General features: G+C 46.9%; 1 protein-coding gene across 3 annotated transcripts in view; it reads right to left on the bottom strand.

Moving 5' to 3' along the window:
- Positions 1 to 20,059, bottom strand: part of LOC147673887 (anillin-like) — a 429,866-nt gene that overhangs the window by 350,684 nt on the left and 59,123 nt on the right. For all 3 annotated transcript variants that reach the window (XM_086947773.1, XM_086947775.1, XM_086947774.1), the window contains one exon: positions 18,312 to 18,515. In XM_086947773.1, the coding sequence (XP_086803899.1) occupies positions 18,312 to 18,515 (204 nt within the window). The remainder of the gene's footprint in view (positions 1 to 18,311; positions 18,516 to 20,059) is intronic.

Raw genomic sequence — 20,059 nt, 5'->3', positions numbered from 1 at the left:
TGAGGAGGTTAGGATTTTTCAAACATAGTTTTATGACCGAAGGAAAAATAATTCAAAACCTAATGCAGAATCGATCTGACCGTGAGTGTAGATATAAATATCCTTTATGTTGTTGGAGTTTGAAAAGAGCAAATCTTAAGGGGTGCCCTGCAAAATGAGTGGGGCCCTTAATTACAAACAACTGGAAAGTTCTGCTCACCTTTCAATTCATGCAAGTAAAGAGACTACTCTCGATCTACAAAATGGAGGTTAAAGTCCCCCAATACAATAGAACTGTTCCGTTTCAACATTAGTGGAGTGAGCTAGGCAAACAACTTATCAGCCCAGCAGGTAAACAATTGTGCCGCCCAGCATCCTCCAGGCCTTTAAGGCAAGATGAAGGGCGAGCCATTCGCCCCTCAGATGATGAGGAGCAACCTTCTACTGAGCAGTTGTAAATCTATTTAAAGAGGATGGTCACGCCACCACCCGTCAGCCTACCCTATCTCATATTAGAATCTTACCGTTGAGGAGCAGAGACATAGCAATACCAGGGAGGGCAAACTCATTGAGCCAGGTTTCGGTGATGAAGACTGCATCAGGAGTTTAGGCTCTAATGAAATCCCAGATCTCTAAAGAATGCTTGGGTAATGAACGAGCATTAAAATAGACATTTGAAAGCGTAATCGTTAAAGGGGTATGTAATGTTTAAGGGATTGAGGAGGTGGTGATTGGGAATCAGAGCCTCCTACTCGCAATAGCAATAGGTATAAGGACCTTTGATTTCACTTTGAGACCCGGCTGCACAAAAGTTCAGCTCATGCCCTGCTGCTTTTAGTTGCAACAGGGTGTCCCGTGTGTAAGAAAGGCTTACCTTAGATTCTGCTGTCGAACTAGCATTGTGTCTGGCGTCTTCCAGGAGCAGACACTTACCTTTGGCGCGCCATTGGAGTGGTTGCACCAACTTGAGATTTAAGTGGCCCCTCCTCGGACCACAAAACTAGACCGCTCAATATCAAGGGATAATGGCAACAGTCAAGTGAACTTGAAACAGTGGCAACGTTAAATACCCCCTTTCAAAAGCAGGCAGAACTAAGTTAACTTGTTTCAATATAAAAAAATAAAACAATAAAATCTAAAAAGTTCTTCCCAGTTTCTGTGCAAATAAGCAATATGAGGAAGCCTGTCAAGGCATTCACCTGCAATTTGCAACTGATCTATGGTTCTATATATTCCTTGATGTGTTCCCAAGTATTTAATGTCTTAAATTGGGCAGGTCTAAGAGGTGGTCTCATTTCGTATAATTGCCTCCTTAAATTCTCACTGATTCTCAGAAACTGATGAACCTACTCTCGCTGTAATTTTGTGCCCTTGCTCAAGCTAAATATATGATGTAATCCTTTATCAATCAGCACTACCCTATACCTCCCTCCATATATCCGCTACCTCCCTTCTACGATTCATCACAAACCCCATTCAGCTAGGATTCCCAAAATAACTCTTTCTAGACTCTTCCCACCTTGCATTATCTCAATCCTCTTACTATTCCGATCTCCCAAACAAGCCTTTCTAAAAGTTCCCTCATGTTCCCCTCCTAGATTCAGAAACCCCATCCCATGCTACTCACTGAAAAGCACTTCAACGCCTTGTGTGGGGTAATAAGCGCTATATAAATGCAATTACAATAAGATTTATCCTGGTGTACCCTTAGGCAGTACATCTTCTCCTACTCGAACAGGTATGGTCACACCACATTGCATTTATTTTTGTAAAGCTTTGAAAAATTTCATTTTTATTCAATTTCGTATTTCATAAATGTATTCAACTAAAAATCTAGGAAATGAAATTCTCCCAACACTCTGGTTCGGCAATCACAACCAATAACAGAGTGACATTTTATAGCAGTCAATCTCAGCACAGCTTTATACTAACCGACCAATCACAGCGCAACACACGGATGTCAATCTCCTACAGTATCTCACCCTCCTTTACAATTTTCTTCTGCACGTTTTCTAAGCTAATACAATGCAAGCAATTTTAACAATTAACTGTCTGCTCCACTAAAGGAAACTTTATTATCGCTCACAAGGTAACCAGTAGTATTTTCAACATTCTAAATAATCAATCATTTCAAATGAAATCTCGACCAGCATGATGTCACCCTAATTGATAGTTATTTCCTGTGCAGCCGAGATAAACTAGACCAACCGCTTTCCACTACCACACAAAAGAAAATCCCTTTCCGTAAGATATGGTCAACAACGTCTCACAATAAACACCACAACATAACAGACAAGTTACTCAGGGTCTTCTATACTGAAACCTCCGCATAGGTATATTTCTCGAGATCAGGTGACGACAGACCTGATAACTTCAACTTTTTTACAAGTATTTTTATTTTATTTTATTATAGAGTTTTGTATAGCGCGAACAAGACCCGTGGGTATCAGAGCGCTTAACATGAAATAAGAAAAGGAAACAAGGTTAACATATGTATAAGCAGTTAGCAAGCCAAGTAATATGGCACACAACTTTCTCAACTTCGTATTTCATCACAAAGCTGTTTAACACCGCCATCGAAGCCAAAGCAATCACAAAGTGCATCCCTGTTAATACTCGCACCCCTTTGCTGCTAGACGTTGTCTCAGTTCAGTCAGTACTCCCATCAATCTTTCTACAGAACCATGACATTTTGGGATTTTTGGCTTGGATAGCGAAAATCTATTTTAGCACCTAAAATTTTCACATCCCTAGACAAAACCATAACCCTGCCACCAAGTTTACTTGCAGCGGAAACTTTCTTCAATAACGGTTCTAGACCCATGAACAGATAGTAAACTTTGTCACTGGACTCCGCTTCCTTACTTTACCACAGAGGTAATTTTCTTCAAAGGACCCACCTTCGTCGTAGCTAGGGGTGGGAAATCAGTATGTCCAACTGCTGAAGATGGCAGACTTGTCTTTCTAGAGCTCCCACCGGGTGCCTGGGAATCCAGACTCATCTGCAGAGGTTAATGTATGTAAAATGTAGACCAATACCCTAGAAGAACAAGCATTTACAATGCAATGGTTTCGCCTTTGGAAAAGTTAGAGCTATTGGCATTGCTCATGACATTTCTTTTTTTTTTACTTATAAATAAACAGCATTGTTATTTACATTGCCAACAGCTCTCGCGGCCCACACAGCTCTCGCAGCCCACACAGCTCTCGCAGCCCACACAGCTCTCGCAGCCCATACAGCTCTCGCAGCCCATACTCTGGGTGACAAATGCAAAAAGAACTATTGATGGACAGAATGCAGAACAATGTCATACATTCACCCCAGTACAGAGATCTGGGCCTAAATCCATCTTTTCTTTGCTCACCATGCCATTCCAGTTTGGACCCAGCCATATGCAAATCAGTCTTGACCCTGCCCCCAATGGGAACAGTCCAGCCATAACTGCCAGGCCTGCACTGCTCGGCCTGGATTCAGCTTTGCTCCTTCTGGGATCAGAGAGTGGTCAGAAAGGTGTGGAGCCGATGCCTCAGAGAAGGATGGTGGCTTGTGTAAGGAGGGAACAGAGCAGAGCACTAGAAGTTTGTGTCTCTCACCTCACAGGCTGTGTGAGGAGCTGTTGGAGAAGCTGCACCTGGACATTGCCATGCTGAGTTTGATCTTCCGTAGTTTTGAGTTGACGTTGGTTCATTGGCTCTGGGACTTTTGGATACACCCGGTTTATTTCAGAATTGTGCTGGAGGGTACACGTGGTTGCCATGTTCATGAAGTGTCTAGGCTTTCCCCTAATCTCTAGATGCAAACCAGATACGTGTTACCTACACATACTAGGGGATGCTGCAGACGATAGAGCAGCCCTCAGTAATGGTACCTCTGGTGCGCCTTTAGGCGTGTCTGCACTCCTCTTCGTTGTGTATGCAAGACCAGAAGATGCCACCATGAGCTAGTATAGGCAGTTGCAGAATGGTTTGACGCTGGGTGTTTGTTGCCATATGCTGGCATACGTCACCTCCTTCCTGATTGGTCCACCCTGTGTGCGGATGACAAACTCAGAAGAAGGGACTCCCCTCAAGATGGCTCCTTCCTTACTTCCTCTGCAATGATAATGTGATGCAGAAACAGAAGACGAACCAGGAGGATCACTTTAAGAGTGAAGCATCTGAACTCAGGTCTGCTTAATGTGCGCTAGAGACTCGTAACCATTCACCACTGCGGTCGGCAACATTTTGTTATGCTGTTCTCTGCGTTGATCAAAAACAAGAACCTGCGCAATGTGGTTCAGCAGCTGTGCACACTTTTAAGTGCGCGCACATGTTTGTTGTAACTTGTGCACTGCGATTAAATGTTAGCATTTTGTCCACGACAGGTCATGGTGCATTGGGTGAATAGTTCCCGCTCCACAAAAATGAATACCGTTGCCCACCGCCTGCAACCACCGGGACAAATTAAGCATTGCTGTCGGGTTGTGCAACGCTCTGGAAGCCTGAATTCAGAAAGCCAAACATTCTCACCGATTCTCCGCCGCAGCGAAGTCCTGGCTGCCTTCACCGGTGTTTTTTTAATCTGTAGTTGGAGTTTAGCCCTGGTATGTGGCTCTCTCCCACTACCTCGGATTACCAGATCTCAGATACAGGCTCTGCCATTGTGCTGTGCAAGGGAAAGCTCGAATGGTGTAGAATCTGTGTCCAAGCCTAGGCCGTTGACCTTAGGAGCCACCCTCCACTGCCCAGACCCTGCTACTTGACGCTGTGCCTCTCTTCCCACGGGTGCGGTGGCTGCCGGGAAGTGGAAGGAAGCTAGAGAGGGGTGTGTGTTTCTCGGGTTCCCTTATTAAGATCCACCGGCGCACAGCTGCCCTGCACTTGCTTTTCTTGGCAGGCGGTGGCTTTACTAGTAACAATCTCTGATCCATTTATAGGCATCTTGTGAAACGAGGCATTCCTTGACGACCCGGAGAGGCTGTGAGAGCAGAAGAATAACAAGCGCCCCACACCGCAGCACTCAAGGAGGCAGTGTGAGGTGCTGGTTAAGGAGGATATTTCGGTGTTTAAACTGCGGAATAAAGGGTCAAGAGCCATCGGAATGTTTCAGATTTCCATATCCTTATAACGGAAAATTAAAATATTTTGGAAAAATATTAAATAAAAGCATTTGAAACTCTCAAACTCACCGTTAAGACACTGTTTTTCCCATACCTTGATCAAAGAAAGAAGCCGTCATCAATGCACTGGTGCTGGACTGAGAGGATTTAATAGTCTGTGTAAACTGACAGGGGAAGCATTTCATCTTCCGCAGTGCACAGATTCGCGTTTGGATTTTCATCTGGGTGAACACCACGACCGCCAGACACAAGGAAAAGAACTCCCTCGTTGAGCCAGAACTGGCAATCCCAGTGATAAATCGGAGTCCGCGGGTTATTTCGGTGTTCGGGGGCGTCTGCTGCATCCACTGAAAGTGCCTCGCCTAGCCGTCCAGTGTCCGTGTGCATTAGCGTGTGCTGTACGTGCGGTTTCTGCTATGGGCTGTAGGCGGGGGCATGCAAACAACAAAAGCCAGCCGTGATTGTTGTCCAGCATTCCCCGTAAAGCCAAGCTCACAATCACAATACTGGCCACGAGGGTCCTACGGCGACAAGCACCGAACCTCCCCCTCACCCACAAAGAAACCCCCACGCATTTTAGAACAGAGCTCTAAATCGGTCTCCATCAGTACGGCTCAGCCTTCTCCCATTACAGGGCAGCGTCACAAAAGATACGACGGCAGGCGCTGCCCTTGGACAGCACAATTCTACGTTTGGTCTTGTTATTCAGTGAAACGGTTTGAAAGTGTGTATTGGAATTGGGAAAAAAAGTATAGTAATACAAAAACAGCACATAACGTTGCGAGAATAGCGGCCACACTTTATTTGGGGGCAAGACCGATCTTAAAAGCAATGTTTACTGGAGCTGCATAGATCATAAAAACCGAAAGGATGTTTACAGAGCTCGCTTTTTAGCAGCCACTGGGCAGATAAAAGTGAAGTAGAAAGCCTGTATGGTTACTGCTTGGCCGATAGTTGCAAGGAGGAGGGCAGAAGCCCAAGTCACAGTGGTAGGCTATACAACCACGCCAAGTAAACATGCAAAGCGAGGGACGTATTTCTGAAATTATTGGCGAAACCAGACAATTCCCGAATTGGAATATCCTAGCTTATTCTGGGACCGGTATAAAGTGCATTTTTTTACGGCAGCTCAGAAAACCATACAAACGGTACTGGGGCGACCCCTGCCCACCGAAATAGAGCGAAAGGACAACGCATTGACGACGGTAAGGAATATTCAGCTTTGTGGATTCCCCTACCCTATCATGCATACCACGTACGAAGCACACAAAACCCTGCCAATTTAAAGATGGACTGCCACATGTGGATGGCAAGTGTAGTTAGACATCTGACATGAATAAAGTAGACAAAACATGCCTACCGCTGAAAGCAGATACTGATTGTTCAATATAATACAACGATACATAACTGCAGGTAAACGAAAAATACATGGATTATTCTTTTTTTAAAGCAGCGGATCACTGTTTTGCTAGATAGAGGGCTTCCATCACAATAACATTTACTAAGCCAAACGTTTTGGGTTTTTTGTGTTGTGAACACGGCGCTCTCAAAGCTTGACAGGCCGAAATGTGCACCTGGGAGAGAAGCAGTGCAACCTTCCATCTCATGGAGTACAAGTCTAACAAAGGCGGCGGCAACAAAAGCAACCCGCCCCCACACATAGAAAAGTTACAGCACGGGCTAACAGAGCATGCTTGCACACATGCACAAACATACTCCACGAGTCGCCAGGTAGCAAGCTTTCCTGACAGTTATCAGTAACAGTACAACATTACTTCCATAAGGAAACTTAGGCAGCGTCAGTCGTCCAACCTCACCTACACACAGAATAGACAAGCACCTACGAGGACACGGGGGGGCGGGAGAGGACACGGACGGCGGGAGGGGGGCGGGGGAGGACACGAACGGCGGGAGAGGACACGGACGGCGGGAGGGGGGCGGGAGAGGACACGAACGGCGGAAGAGGACACGGACGGCGGGAGGGGGCGGGAGAGGACGAGGAGGCGGGAGAGGACACGAACGGCGGGAGAGGACACGGACGGCGGGAGGGGGGTGGGAGAGGACGAGGGGGGCGGGAGAGGACGGGGGGGGCGGGAGAGGACACGGACGGCGGAGGGAGGCGGGAAACGTGCACAGGACAGCGAGGGGGGGGGGAGTGGGGACGGCGGGAGGAGGGACACGGAGGAAGGCAGGACAGCAGCAAGCATGGCCCGACCGGCCCAGATTCGGGGGCGTTCCCGGCTTTTGGCTGACGTAGCATGACGTAGCCAAAAGCCAAAAATTCTCGGGAACGCCCCCGAATCTGGTCCGGCCATGACGGACGCCTCTCTGCTCCAATGGCTAGCCTCCATTTATGGAGCTAGCCAATGGAACAGAGGGCGTATTCCCGAGCAACATACTGTAACTCATTAGATTTCTCCTGCGCAAAAGCTGCTTGCGCAGCTTTTTTGCAGTTGAAACCTAAAAAGGCATTTCCTCTGGAAACACAATCCTTACTATTTCTACCTAGGGAGTTAGAAGAAGCCTTGTGAATGAAATGAAAAGGCCCAAAGAAAATACAGAGCTTGTACTGGTTGCCAGTTGATAAGCTGCCATGTTTAAGGCTCTCTGCATAGTGCACAGGGCTCTCAGTGGACAGGTGTGTCCTCTATCAAATAAAGGTGTTGCTGGTATTTCCTAGAAGGCATCTCAGATCTTTGGAGAGGAGATGAAGGATTGATTTGAGAACTAAATGCAAAAAATCATTTCACTTGCTGACACCTAAGCTTTGTAATTCTATCCCAACTCAAATAACACAGTGAATGATATGTTTTAGAAAACAGATTAACACCTGTTTATTCTGCTACAGAATTTCCAGAGCTAGTTCCTTTGAACTAGCTCTCAGAGCAAAGAGGCCTCTGGGTGAGAGAGTGCCTTACAACCTTTTATCATATGTCTCCAGTCAAAGGGACAGTGCACTGTGAGCTCTTTACTGTTAGTGTCTGGACAACAAGTTGTGAAGTAGGGAACAGGAGACTCAAGGAAGAAGGACAAGCGAAATAGGTAGAAATCGAGTGGTTTCCAATAAAAATAGACCCTTAATAAATATATGGCCGGGGATTTTCTAACTCCAAACTTAGCATTTCAAGTAATGGCAATCTCCTGCACGTCCGTTTTTCAAGTTTTGGTTTAGTATATAAAATTGCCATAAGGCAGTAGTTGAACAGACGCCATTCACTAATGGCTATATTTTTATTGTCGAGCATTAGGAAGATTACTGCTTCATTCGTAATCGTGCGACGAGCGGTCAAATAATGAATTAGCTCCTTCTGAAAGCGGGGCATTAATGTCGCATGGTAATGTGCGGGCCCCGACAGTGCGGCTGCGGCTGATGACATTGTTTCAGAGCGATTTATCAGTGTAGCTGCGGTGCCTCTACAAATTATAACACATTTATTTACGTATTCTGCCTGGACGTCTTACACCGTGTGATTTGGCGGATAGGGCAGGCTTCCTCAGCGCGTCAGTACTTAACGTCGGCGTCAAATCTTTGAAGGCCGCTCTCTGACAAATCGCAGTACACGCCGTTCTAAAAGGATTAGTCGCAGCCATTATCCACGCCTCTGGTCGCTTTGTAGCACATGCGTATCCCTTTCCTGAAAAAAAAGAGCAATTCCATTCATTGTGCCATAAGAGCAGAAGTGTACAGCGTGCAGTACGCGGGTGCATTGTTCGCAACAACGTGTCTGTAATATACTAAATACAGTGGCATTTAATCATTAGGATGCCGGTATCTGCTATTGATTGCTTCTGCGCTATTTGAATTACAATGTGCAAGCTGCTGCACAGCGCTCACCAAGCAGAATGCGAATTCAATGAAAACCGCCGTCTTTTTCTCAGCCAGCTGGTGTATCGTGGAGGACAAAGTCCAGTAACTAACACACTGCAGACAATTAGGAAAGTACCTCTCTTAAAAAGTGCTTACCCTGGCCGGATCAGAATTTTTTTTGACTGGCACTATTTTACGTCCTTGGCTGTAGTGCCTGCTTCAACACGTTTTACCACCTATTAAATCAAGATAATGGAAGTAGAACTATGTGACGGCGGGAGGGGGGCGGGAGAGGACGAGGGGGGCGGGAGAGGACACGGACGGCGGGAGGGAGGCGGGAAACGTGCACAGGACAGCGAGGAGGGGGGGAGGGGGGACGGCGGGAGGAGGGACACGGAGGAAGGCAGGACAGCAGCAAGCACGGCCCGGCCGGACCAGATTCGGGGGCGTTCCCGGCTTTTGGCTGACGTAGCATGACGTAGCCAAAAGCCAAAAATTCTCGGGAACGCCCCCGAATCTGGTCCGGCCATGACGGACGCCTCTCTGTTCCAATGGCTAGCCTCCATTTATGGAGCTAGCCAATGAAACAGAGGGCGGATTCCAGAGCCACATACTGTAACTCAATAGATTTCTCCTGCACAAAAGCTGCTTGCGCAGCTTTTTTGCAGCCAAAACCTAAAAAGGAGCCTCCGGATGACGGCTGTGCATTTTGTCACCCGTTTTGTCACCATGATCAACATGCTATGAGGCTCTAACGGAGGCAGTTGCTTGATGCATGGCCTAGCAGTCTGAGCTGGCATGGACAAGCGGCACCCTCCACTGTCATCCTCACGACCAGACCTTGCATGCTCTTACCCAGGACACAGCCTGTCCCCTGAACCGCCGCCTCCCCCCGCCCATCCCTCCGGGATGCGCCTCCAATCCATGGAGCCGGAGTCACCCCTGCACCCAAAGTAGGTGCATTCAGCAAGCATAACTGGAGAAGATGGGCACGGGGAACTGAGGTAGTACAGCTGATTTAGTGTCAGAGTGTGGAAGCAGTGGCGACAGGGCCCAAGGAACAGTTTGGGCCCCTGCAGTGAGAGAGAAGGCTCAGAGGCCCTATCCCATACTGTACATAGCACTGGAATACGGCAGTCAGCGGCATCTCCAGAGACTCCACTGGGCTTGCAGCAGTCACCCAACATGGCCCGGACCTAGGACCTCAGACAGGGGTCTTGCGCTGGGGTGAAGCCTTAGCTGGTGGCCTGCTATCGGCATCGGCAATTTCGAATCGTGTCTTGGGGTCCCCTCTGGGTGAGGAAAGTAGTGTATTGCTCCTGCTGGGCCCAGCGGTCAGCGCTGGATGCACATACCATTGGCCCTGATGGTCCATACGGATTCTTACAGTCATATTGCAACATAAATACCCTGCAATACCGAGGTAGACATTAATGCGGCCTTCTGCTCTTGCTATAATGAGCTCTGTAAGGCCCGACTCACCCATTCCATCTGTTTCAGATGGAGGCTTTTTAGACTACCCTGAAGCTACCACAGACCACACCAGAAGCATCTGAGTTGCAAGAAACTCCCCTGACACCAGGGGAATTACGTAACCTCATAAAATAGATGCCAAGTAAAAAAAAAAAAATACACAGGGCATAGGTGGCCTGCCCATACAATGTTTCATTACCTTTGCCTCTCGGCTGATAACGAAGCTAGATAAGTTATACAACGCATCACGGCAGGTGGATTAATGACCTCCTACCACAAGATAAGCTCTAGTTACCTCACTGCTTAAACCTGGCGATCCCCCCATTATTCTGTCTTCATACAGGACACTCTCTCGCTCCTGACTGGGCCAAGGTTTTGCCAAGAATTTTATATTCATGACTACTACCCTTGCTTCCAAATGTAATACATATAGATGAATGCACTTTTGTCCCACGCTACAGTAAATCACTGTAGGGAAGTGCCCCTTTTTGCATGGTTACCCCCTAACTTTTTGCCAGATACATGATGCCAACTTGACTGAGTGTGCCCTGGGTCCCCTGCCAATCAGGCTCCCAAGGCCAGAGTTCTTTCCCAAAGCTGTACCATTGTCTCCACAATTGTCACACCTCTGGGCCACATGCAAGTCCATTGTAAAATGTACCTCGGCTACAAAGGGCCTTGTGACCAGAATAAGCGTCTGGAGGCTGCAGCATGTATTGCGCCACCCTCGGAGACAACTAACCTTAACACCTACACACTGCCATTGCAGGCTACATGTTTTGGTGCAGACCAAACTGAAGTCGACATGAAACACATCTGTGTGCCATGTCCACCACCACTGCCTGTGGCATGGGTAAGTCAACCCTCTAGCAGACCTAACAGCCCTAAAGGCAGGGTGAGCCATACCACAGGGGAGGGCATAGCTGCATGAGCAATATGCCCCTACAGTGTCTGTGCAATTCAGATATTTTAACTGCAGTGAAACCATTCTGAGTACATGGGCTGCGAGTTTGTCAGCACTAATGCCACAGCTCCATAATGGCCTTACTTAAGACTTATTTGGTAACACTAGCACATTAAATCCAACACTGCATCAGTGTTGGATTTAATGTAAAATGCACTCAGATGTCATCTTAGAGATGCCCACTGGAAAAAAACCAGCCCTCGGGTGGTTCCAGACTGGCTCCCAACCGTCTGCCACCCCCAGGCAGGTTACTGGACCCCTGGGTAGAGAGCCATCCGCTTTCTGGGTTCTGAAACAAAGCACCTCCAGGGCAGAGGCGTCATGCCTCCTACCCCAGGACGGGTAGGGTCCACGAAGGGGAAGCTTCAAAGGCTTGCTAAATTTTTTTGCTACCCTCAGCTTCTGCGGTTATTAGTAGATGGGTTCCACCACTTCTGACCCCCACTTTGGGCGGAAGAATGGGTGGGAAAACCTAGGAAGAAGTGAAGTGTGCACACCTATGCCAACCCCAACCCTCAGGTGGGGGAGGTTAAGTGAAGCACACATCTCAGTCCTCTCCATCTTGAAGAGGCATATTTCCCTAATCAGGACAAGGCAGATGCCCCTCCCCCTGGAGTGTGGCATTAGGAGGGGTGTAGACACCACAGGGAAGGGACTCATGGGTCCTGACCTAGACGTCCCTGTAAAACCCCTAAATCTAGTATTTAGGGGACCCCTGAAACTTGGGGATTGAGGAGCCATGCTGCAGAGAAGAGGATGACGACAACTGTTTTGGCCGCAGCCCTACTGACCTGGGTCCTGCTTCTGACACACAGCGAGCTGAAACCAGAAAGTCCTGCAGACAGCTGCCTCCAAGAACCCCCGGAGACCAGCCCTGCCTTCAAGAAAGACAGTCTCCCGAGGACACCGATTGTCCAACAAAGAAACTACAACTTTAAATACATTGCATGCAGGCGGATCTGCGTCCCCAGCGCACTCCACCAGACGCCCCCAGCCCAAGTTGAAATGCCTCACCCATCCTGTGAAGTCTCCCTGGCGAGTAGGACCTTGTCTGCATTGGCGGCTGACCTCTCCAGGACGACCCCCCGCCCCCCCTGAAGCCTCTGTTCGAAGGGTCCAGCTGACCGCGACCAGATCCAGCTGAGGAAACCCAACCCCAAAAGGCACCCCTACATCCTCCGTCCCCAACTTTGGGGAGCCTAGCTGAATGCGTGTCATAATTTGCCAGAGTACAATAAATGCTGAACACTACCCTCTGATAAGCCAAACTGCTCAGTCGAACTACCACTAAATTGATAGTAAGGTATTATCTACTTCAGTGTTTCCAAAACTGTGGTCCACGGACCCCCAGGGGTCCGTGACACATTCCCAGGGGGTACTGCAGCAACAGTTTTAAAAGTACTTCAAAGTTCCTTGAATAATCTGTAGTTTTCGGGCAACTATATAGGTGTCAAGATAACATCCAGTGATTAATGTACCTGCTGGAGAGGAATGCATGCTTTGTTCAGTAGCAGGTTTGACTCATCTAAAGTAGCACAGAGGGTTAATATGCCTGCTGCAAAGAATGTGTACCATGCATTAAAAAAAAAACAGTAGTTTATATGCATAGCTCAGTGGGTTACTGCTTTTGTCAGAGATTTTGTTATTGTGCAGTTTATGAGTAACAATCATATTCTAGCACCTGAAGCTATGACCTGCCATCAAACAGCTGCATGCAAACTGCATGGTACAAGTTAGTATGCTATCTTTTTTCCCCAGTCTTTCATAATCCTCATTTTGCCAAAAAGGATTGGGTAGAATTAAACTGTTATAATTAAAGTTAGAGCTAACCCATACGTTACATTCGGGGTCAAGATTTTGTGCTCCTCCAGACCAATCGCTCTTAAAAAATGCTCATCAGTATGGATGACATATGAATCCTACACCTTGAAGTCCCCTTTGCCTTATATAACATTTCCTATACACCGATTTATACACGTACGATTCATTGTCTCTGGATGTGTGTGATGTAAAGTGCTCTGACACCCTACACTTGTATGAGGGATGCTATAAAACTAATGAAATACATGTGACAGAGGGGCTATTGAGAGAAGAGAGGCCCTGTTGGAGAGTGATAGTGAGGGATTCACAAAAGAGCCCCAAAACGATTGTTTTATTGGTGCATAGTAAGGTCATCATTTACTATGCATTAAAAGCAAATTCAATTCAATATAGAAGGACAAATGTGTAGCAGAATGCACCATTTCCCCCCAAATTTCCTTGGTGGGAGAGCACCCCAAAGTTTGCTTTGCAGTGGCCAGGCTCACTCACTACACGTAGTACTGGGACTGGTCGGACACCATTTGCCAGGGCGGCTTTGGGTTTCCAGTATGGCCCTGGCAGGAGCCCCATACTGCAAAATAGAACCAAATATTGAAAAGTTAGTTGCCGAGATGCAGCACTAACCATCCCATTAAAAGATTTCAATTTTGCTAATTCTTCCTATATAAAATATTAAAACCTTTAGTGATTCGAGTATTTGTTTGGTGTGCACATGTGTGTTTACTTTTTTCAAACTACTGTTTTAATGTTTGAAATTTAAATCGTACAAATTGTTTGGGGGTCCTTGGCTTCCAATAGTGACTCAATAGGGGTCCTCAGGAGTCAAAGGTTTGGGAACAACTGATCTACTTTAAGCACTTCCATACCTTTGGGGACTCACTGGACTGTGCACACTATACCTCTTTTTGGTGTAGCGTATACAGAGCCAGCTTCCTACAATCGACTGACGGGAGCAGCGCAGAATATCTTCCAAGATTCCAGCTGTCTATTCCCAGATGTACAGCAGGCGTTTGATTCCTTTGACTGGGAATATAGGTGTACAGTTCTGCAGGCCTTCAATATACACCCCCCCCCCCCCAACTTTGTGAATTGGGTTACACTATTATATGCAGCTCTGACAAAGAGGGCCCAAACAGGCACACATTCCCACCAAATACACAATAGAGATAGGAACTAGGCAGGGGATTCCCATTAATCCCACTGTTATTTGTGCTGGCCATGGAGCCCTTAGTGCATAAACTTCAGCAAGAGGCAGCGGAATCGTGCATTCAGAGTGGCCTCAAACAGGCAATCTCCTTATATGCAGAGAACATGCTGGTTTACATCCGGACACTTCGTTTGATCAAGCCAATCGCTGCCTCCTGAAGTCATTTCAATGAAGCCTTATCTGGACTACAAGTCAACCATGCTAAGTCTTATGCCTTTTCCTTTCACTATATCATCTGACAGGACAAGCTCACCATGGGGTAGTAGCCTATCCCAGTTATCCAAAGCACATTTAACTATTAAGTCATCCAGCTCTATAGGTCTGACAGACTTCTTAGACAGGAACCTTCCTAAGGCTGTTTGTGCACTCCAAGCGCAGGTAAAGTTCTGGGTCATTCTGCCCCTTTCTGTGACAGGTTGCCTTGTCCTTTCAAAATGGTACGGTTGCCCAAATTACTTTACTTTTTTGTTAATCTTCCAGTAATAATCCCACATTGAATTTTTAACACTCCGGACCCTCTCCCACTTGACGTTATCTGGGGCTCTGGCAGGAGCAGTGTTAGCCTGCAGAAACTACAATTACAGCTGGACAGTGGTGGATTAGCAGCTGACTCTTTTCGACCTTTTTGCTTTGCAGCTCAACTGCAATGGCTTTCTAATTGGCTGCCTGGCACCTACAGAAGATTGATTACACACCCTTGTTACTTCGCGCTGGCGTTTTGAAAGATCTACTGCAGCCGGGAGTTGTGTGCGCCAGATTCTTCCACTGCTGAATGCCCCACTGTCTTGGAGAGCTGCACTTCGCTAGATACGCAACATCACATCTTATCCAACCAACATGCCTATCAGTGGTATGCCTTTCCACTAGGCTGGCTCTGTGGTGGGGCGGTTGGAGTTACCACAGTCAAGGATCTATTTGAGGATGGCATGCTATTATTATCCCATCAGGATATTATGGGCTACTGGGGACTATTCATTATATACACCAATATTACATGTTACATTTATCTACAATGGTCACCTACAGGAGCAGAGCCTACCACACATGCGTTTTTCCAAGCAGTACACGTGCCATGGGAACTGGTAGGCATTTAGTTAAATGGCTCTACAAGTGCATACGCTCACTTACAAGAGTGAGGGCCAAGAGGGAAACAGACCTTGGCTGTGTACTCCATGACAAGGAAAGGAATTCTTGTTGGAATACCAAAGCTTGAAACACAGGTTCAAGTTCATTCACTTCTCATTCCTGCATCAAGCATACCTTACACCATCGAAATTACACAGGATATTCCCTACCCACCCCTCCACATGGATGGGGCGGATACACTGCACGTTGTGGTCCTATCCCATGCTGCTTCATTATTGGGGCGACAGATAATCTCTAGTCTCCCTTACGGAGTGTCCTTATTGGGACACTATGACCCTGCATGTTGGAACTCTACCCTAGACCCAAAATACTAAAAACCGAAACCCGATTTGTAGACCTAGTGCTTCCTCCGGCCAAGCGGCAGATCACATTGTGTTGGAAATCCTCCTACGCTCCTATAGTGACTGGCTGGCCAGAGGAGGTTTGGCGATGGGGTTGACTGAAAGCTCTTTGCTTCGTAGAGAAGAATACCTGGGCTAAGTAAATGGCCCATACTAGAAAGCTTCAAAGCGCAAGGTGAGGACATGGAAGAATCCTATGTGAGGTTGGTGGCCCTGCTTGACTCTACAACTGACGAGACACCCCCTCCCCCTTTCCACTTCTTACTATGTGCACACGGGGATGTTAGTCTATCAGTTAGCCAACGGGACCTCCGCCATTACTCTTTTTCAATGTGTGCAGTGCTAGATGATATGGAAGATTCGTTCGTTCTTGTTTAGGGGTGTGAGGGAGGAGAACTGTTATACAGACAATTACTGCCTCATGATGCATGGTACCTGTGCCATCATGTTACACAATTGGGAAGTGAAATGTCTGCCTGTAATTATACTGACTAAGCTATGTAATATGTCAGCTGTACTGTACATAACGTCTGCTGCTCTCTGGCTGGAATAGGATAATCTTATCAAGGTCTGGGTCATCTTCCTTGATAACGTAAAATAGGTTTTTAAAAAATGGCTGTACAATGGTCTCAGTGAAAGCATTTATCAATAATTTTCATAACTATTTTGTTAAACTAATATAGTAGTCAATCACGTTGAACCTATTACTTTTAAATTTTATTTCTACAAATCCAAGCACCCTTTTATGGTGATTTTCGATTTCAGTATTTTTCTAGACTTGTGCAAAATGCACATTAAAGTGTGTCAACATCAATTATTGTATCATGTAAAGAATAATCAGCGTTTACACTGTAATAATAGCGCGAGACAGACACAGGAAGATCGAGAAAGAGAAAGACAGAACAAAGGACTGCACAGACGTTAGAATTAATAGAGAACACCACAATGGTACACACTAACGACATTAGAAAGGAAGCAAACGTTCGACTAAATACACACATAAATCAAGAAAAAACATGTGACGATGACAAGGCAGTATATTACTGAACTTAGCAGAAAGGAGGAAACAGGTGCTCAGGAGAGACAAAGCAAGAGGATGTATTTAATTCTGAACAAGACGTCGAAGGAAGCGATAAGAAGGCAAGGGCTATGCCAATGAGATTGAAGAAGGCTAGCTTGCACAAGAGGGCCAGAAACACTCATGAGACATCAGGAGGTAACAAGCATTACCCAAACTCACGTCTCGCTTTTTGCCTACTACTGCAGACCCATTCCAATTGGTTTAACCAATGCTGTTCAGAAGCGACAAAAAAACGCTTCAGGAATAGTGCAAGGACAGGTCACGAGGTTACAGTGGCCCAATGGGGCTACTTCTGCACGTGCAAATGCCAATTCTCATGTTCACATAGGCATGAATCATGGCAGTTTTATTTAATTTTTTGTGCCAAAGTGTGTGAAAATGCATTTTGCAACAGCAGCACAGGAGCAAAATTGCAGCTGCCAGACAACCCCTCCTCCCACCCAAAACAAAGTTAATGACGAAACAAATCATTGCACTGCAGGAGCACTAGAGTAGGAGGGAGGGGTGAGTCGGGGCCGGGAGTGGCTGGAGGAACAGGTCCACACCGAGGAGCACCGATCTCTGAATACAGGCAGGCACAGCTTTACTCTCCAAGCGGGCCAAGGCCAGACGCAGGAGCTGGGCAACATTTATGGTCACCCCGCTGGAGCCAACGCTTTGCTCTGGTGACAACTAACTATGGTTCAGGGGTGCCAATGCTAGTGGTTTGGGGCACGTCTGGCACTTTAACTCCATGAAACCGCCCCCCTCTTCCGAGTTTAAAGCTTGCATAAGCTGCTGGACGTTGAGCAACCCTCCCGTGACGAGCGGCAGTTTAAAGAAAAGAAAAATAGTGGTCACTATGGGGTCATGATACCAATCAATAGTATCAATTGAAAAGTATGCTTTAATACCCCAAATATAAATACATTTGTGACAAACATAAAAAGCAGTCGGAATCCAAACAAATTCAGAGCAACAATGCTCAGGCAAAAAGGTGATACATTTGACTTAAAAAGGTGCAATGTTCATTCATATCACAAAATCAGCTGGTACACAGTCCATCCATTTTTCAATAAATTAGTACAAAAAATGGACAACAGGCACATCCTAGCGAACATTGAGACTAGGTCCTGAAAACTAAAGGAAATGAAAAAGGACCAACCCCTACTGAAGTCATAGGGGTTGAGAGTGAGGAACCTAGTGTGGAGAAAATATCTGGAAGAAAAAGAATGTGTTACTGAACACCGGTGGCTCTAGGAAGGAAACAAGACAGGGCAGACCACTTACTGAAATCAGGACTGACGATCGGTGGAAATGAGTGGCACAACAGAACCATCAATTTTTGCCAAGGGCAAACCATTTGCGTCAACACTTAGTTTCCTTCGGAAAAAAGGAGGTGCAGTTACTTACCGCTCAATTTCTGAATTCGAGATTTCACAGACAATATTGCTGGAGTATCTGGTTTCACAATAGATTCGGCTGCCCGCAGAACGGCCGAGGGGCCAGGTTTTGGCGAGGTTAGAGACCTCGCAGACTGCAGTGGATTCCTGTTCTCTTGATCCTCTGTCGTCTCTTCCTTCCTCTTCTTTGCAGGTTCATTAGTTTGTTCCGAACCTGCCATAAGAAAATGCCACTGTGAGACAAACAAGAACAGCATGGATGGGGTGTCACAAGACAGAGGCACAAAGACTTGACAACCCCCACCTCCTTGGGTGAAATGGAGAGGCAAAGCCATGTAAATAATCACCTGCTTTGCACCATAAAGGGACAAACGAAGTTGGAAATATCTACCCCTCCACGGTATGACAATACCAGACCAATTTGTCGCCTTGTACCAGGAGGAGGATAAAGTGGGGTAACAGACCTTAATAAAAGCAGACCGAGGTTTCTTTCGAGCCTTGAGTAAGGTCAATCTCACTCGCCCTAAAACCTGCTGCCTTGTTTGTAAAGCAGAGCCATCTTCAACGTAGCAGTGACTGATGGAGACGACAATTACCGCCTTAAAAAGTGATGGAACCCAGCACCAAGACCACACTTTTCATAAGGTAAGACTCACCATAACAAGAAACAAGCATTTGCAATGCAATAAATAGGTCTCGCATTTATTAGAGTTTGAGCTATTGGCATTGTAAATGACAATGCCTTTTATTCATTTGTTTTTAAAACCTGCAATCGGTGCATAAACACGCACTTTGTACGTATAGTCCTTGCTTACGAGAAGCAGGGCTGTCAGTAAAAGAGACTGCCAGCTTTGCTTCTCATAAGCAAGAGCTATAAGTACAAATTGCTTATTTATGCACAGCTTGCCGGTTTTCAAACACATAAATAAAAGGCATTGTCATTTACAATGCCAATAGCTCAAACTCTAATACATGCGAGACCTATTGCCAAAATCCAGGAATCCAGCAGTGAGAAGACGAATAACGGCATCAACTACCGCCTGCAGCTCCTGTACAGCAACAGTGAGTCTCGGCTCCCAGCACCGGGCCCTGCACCCCCGACCCAGAGTCACACCTGGGCACCGCGCACATCCGGACCTAAACCCCTACACACTGACCCACTGGCCCCCCACGCACCGAGAAAGTTTCCCACAGGACCACCCCTGAATAGGTAACAGGAACCCAGGGCAGATACCATTCCAGGGAGGAAAGGAGGGAGGTGGGGGTTGGGGGGGTATTTCAGCCTACACCGCGTGCCATGTGGTGGTTGGTCCCACGGGAACTGACCGGGGCTAGAGCGCGTATAGTCCTACCTGGTTTAATACCCCCGCTCGCATCACCCCCTTTCAGCCGGGGCCAGGAAAGGCAATGGGCCATATGAAAGGTGTTTTAACATTTTATTTGGAAGAGTTTCCACTTTTTGCGTGTATCCTTTTATTAGTAAGCAGAAGAGGTGACCTGTTGAGCCCTGAGGATTAAAAAGCAGATACTCTGCCTGGACCAGGCCCACTACCTAGCCCACTCTGCGCCTCCCTCTGGGGCCCCCCCTTCTAAGAGATGTGCATTTCCTATGCAGGCATCCGCAGGCAGCAGGACTTCTACATGCACCTCATCTACTCGGTGACCAAGCAGGTAGGTCGGCGGGGCTCTGCCGGGGGCTGTGGGGGTTAGAGGGCCGAGAGGCTGCTGGTGGGGTAAGGGTGGAGGCGGACAGGCCAA

This window comes from Lissotriton vulgaris, chromosome 12 (genome assembly GCF_964263255.1).
Source record: "Lissotriton vulgaris chromosome 12, aLisVul1.2, whole genome shotgun sequence".
Classification (NCBI taxonomy): Eukaryota; Metazoa; Chordata; class Amphibia; order Caudata; family Salamandridae; genus Lissotriton; species Lissotriton vulgaris.
This window is presented reverse-complemented; position numbering and strand designations above follow the sequence as displayed.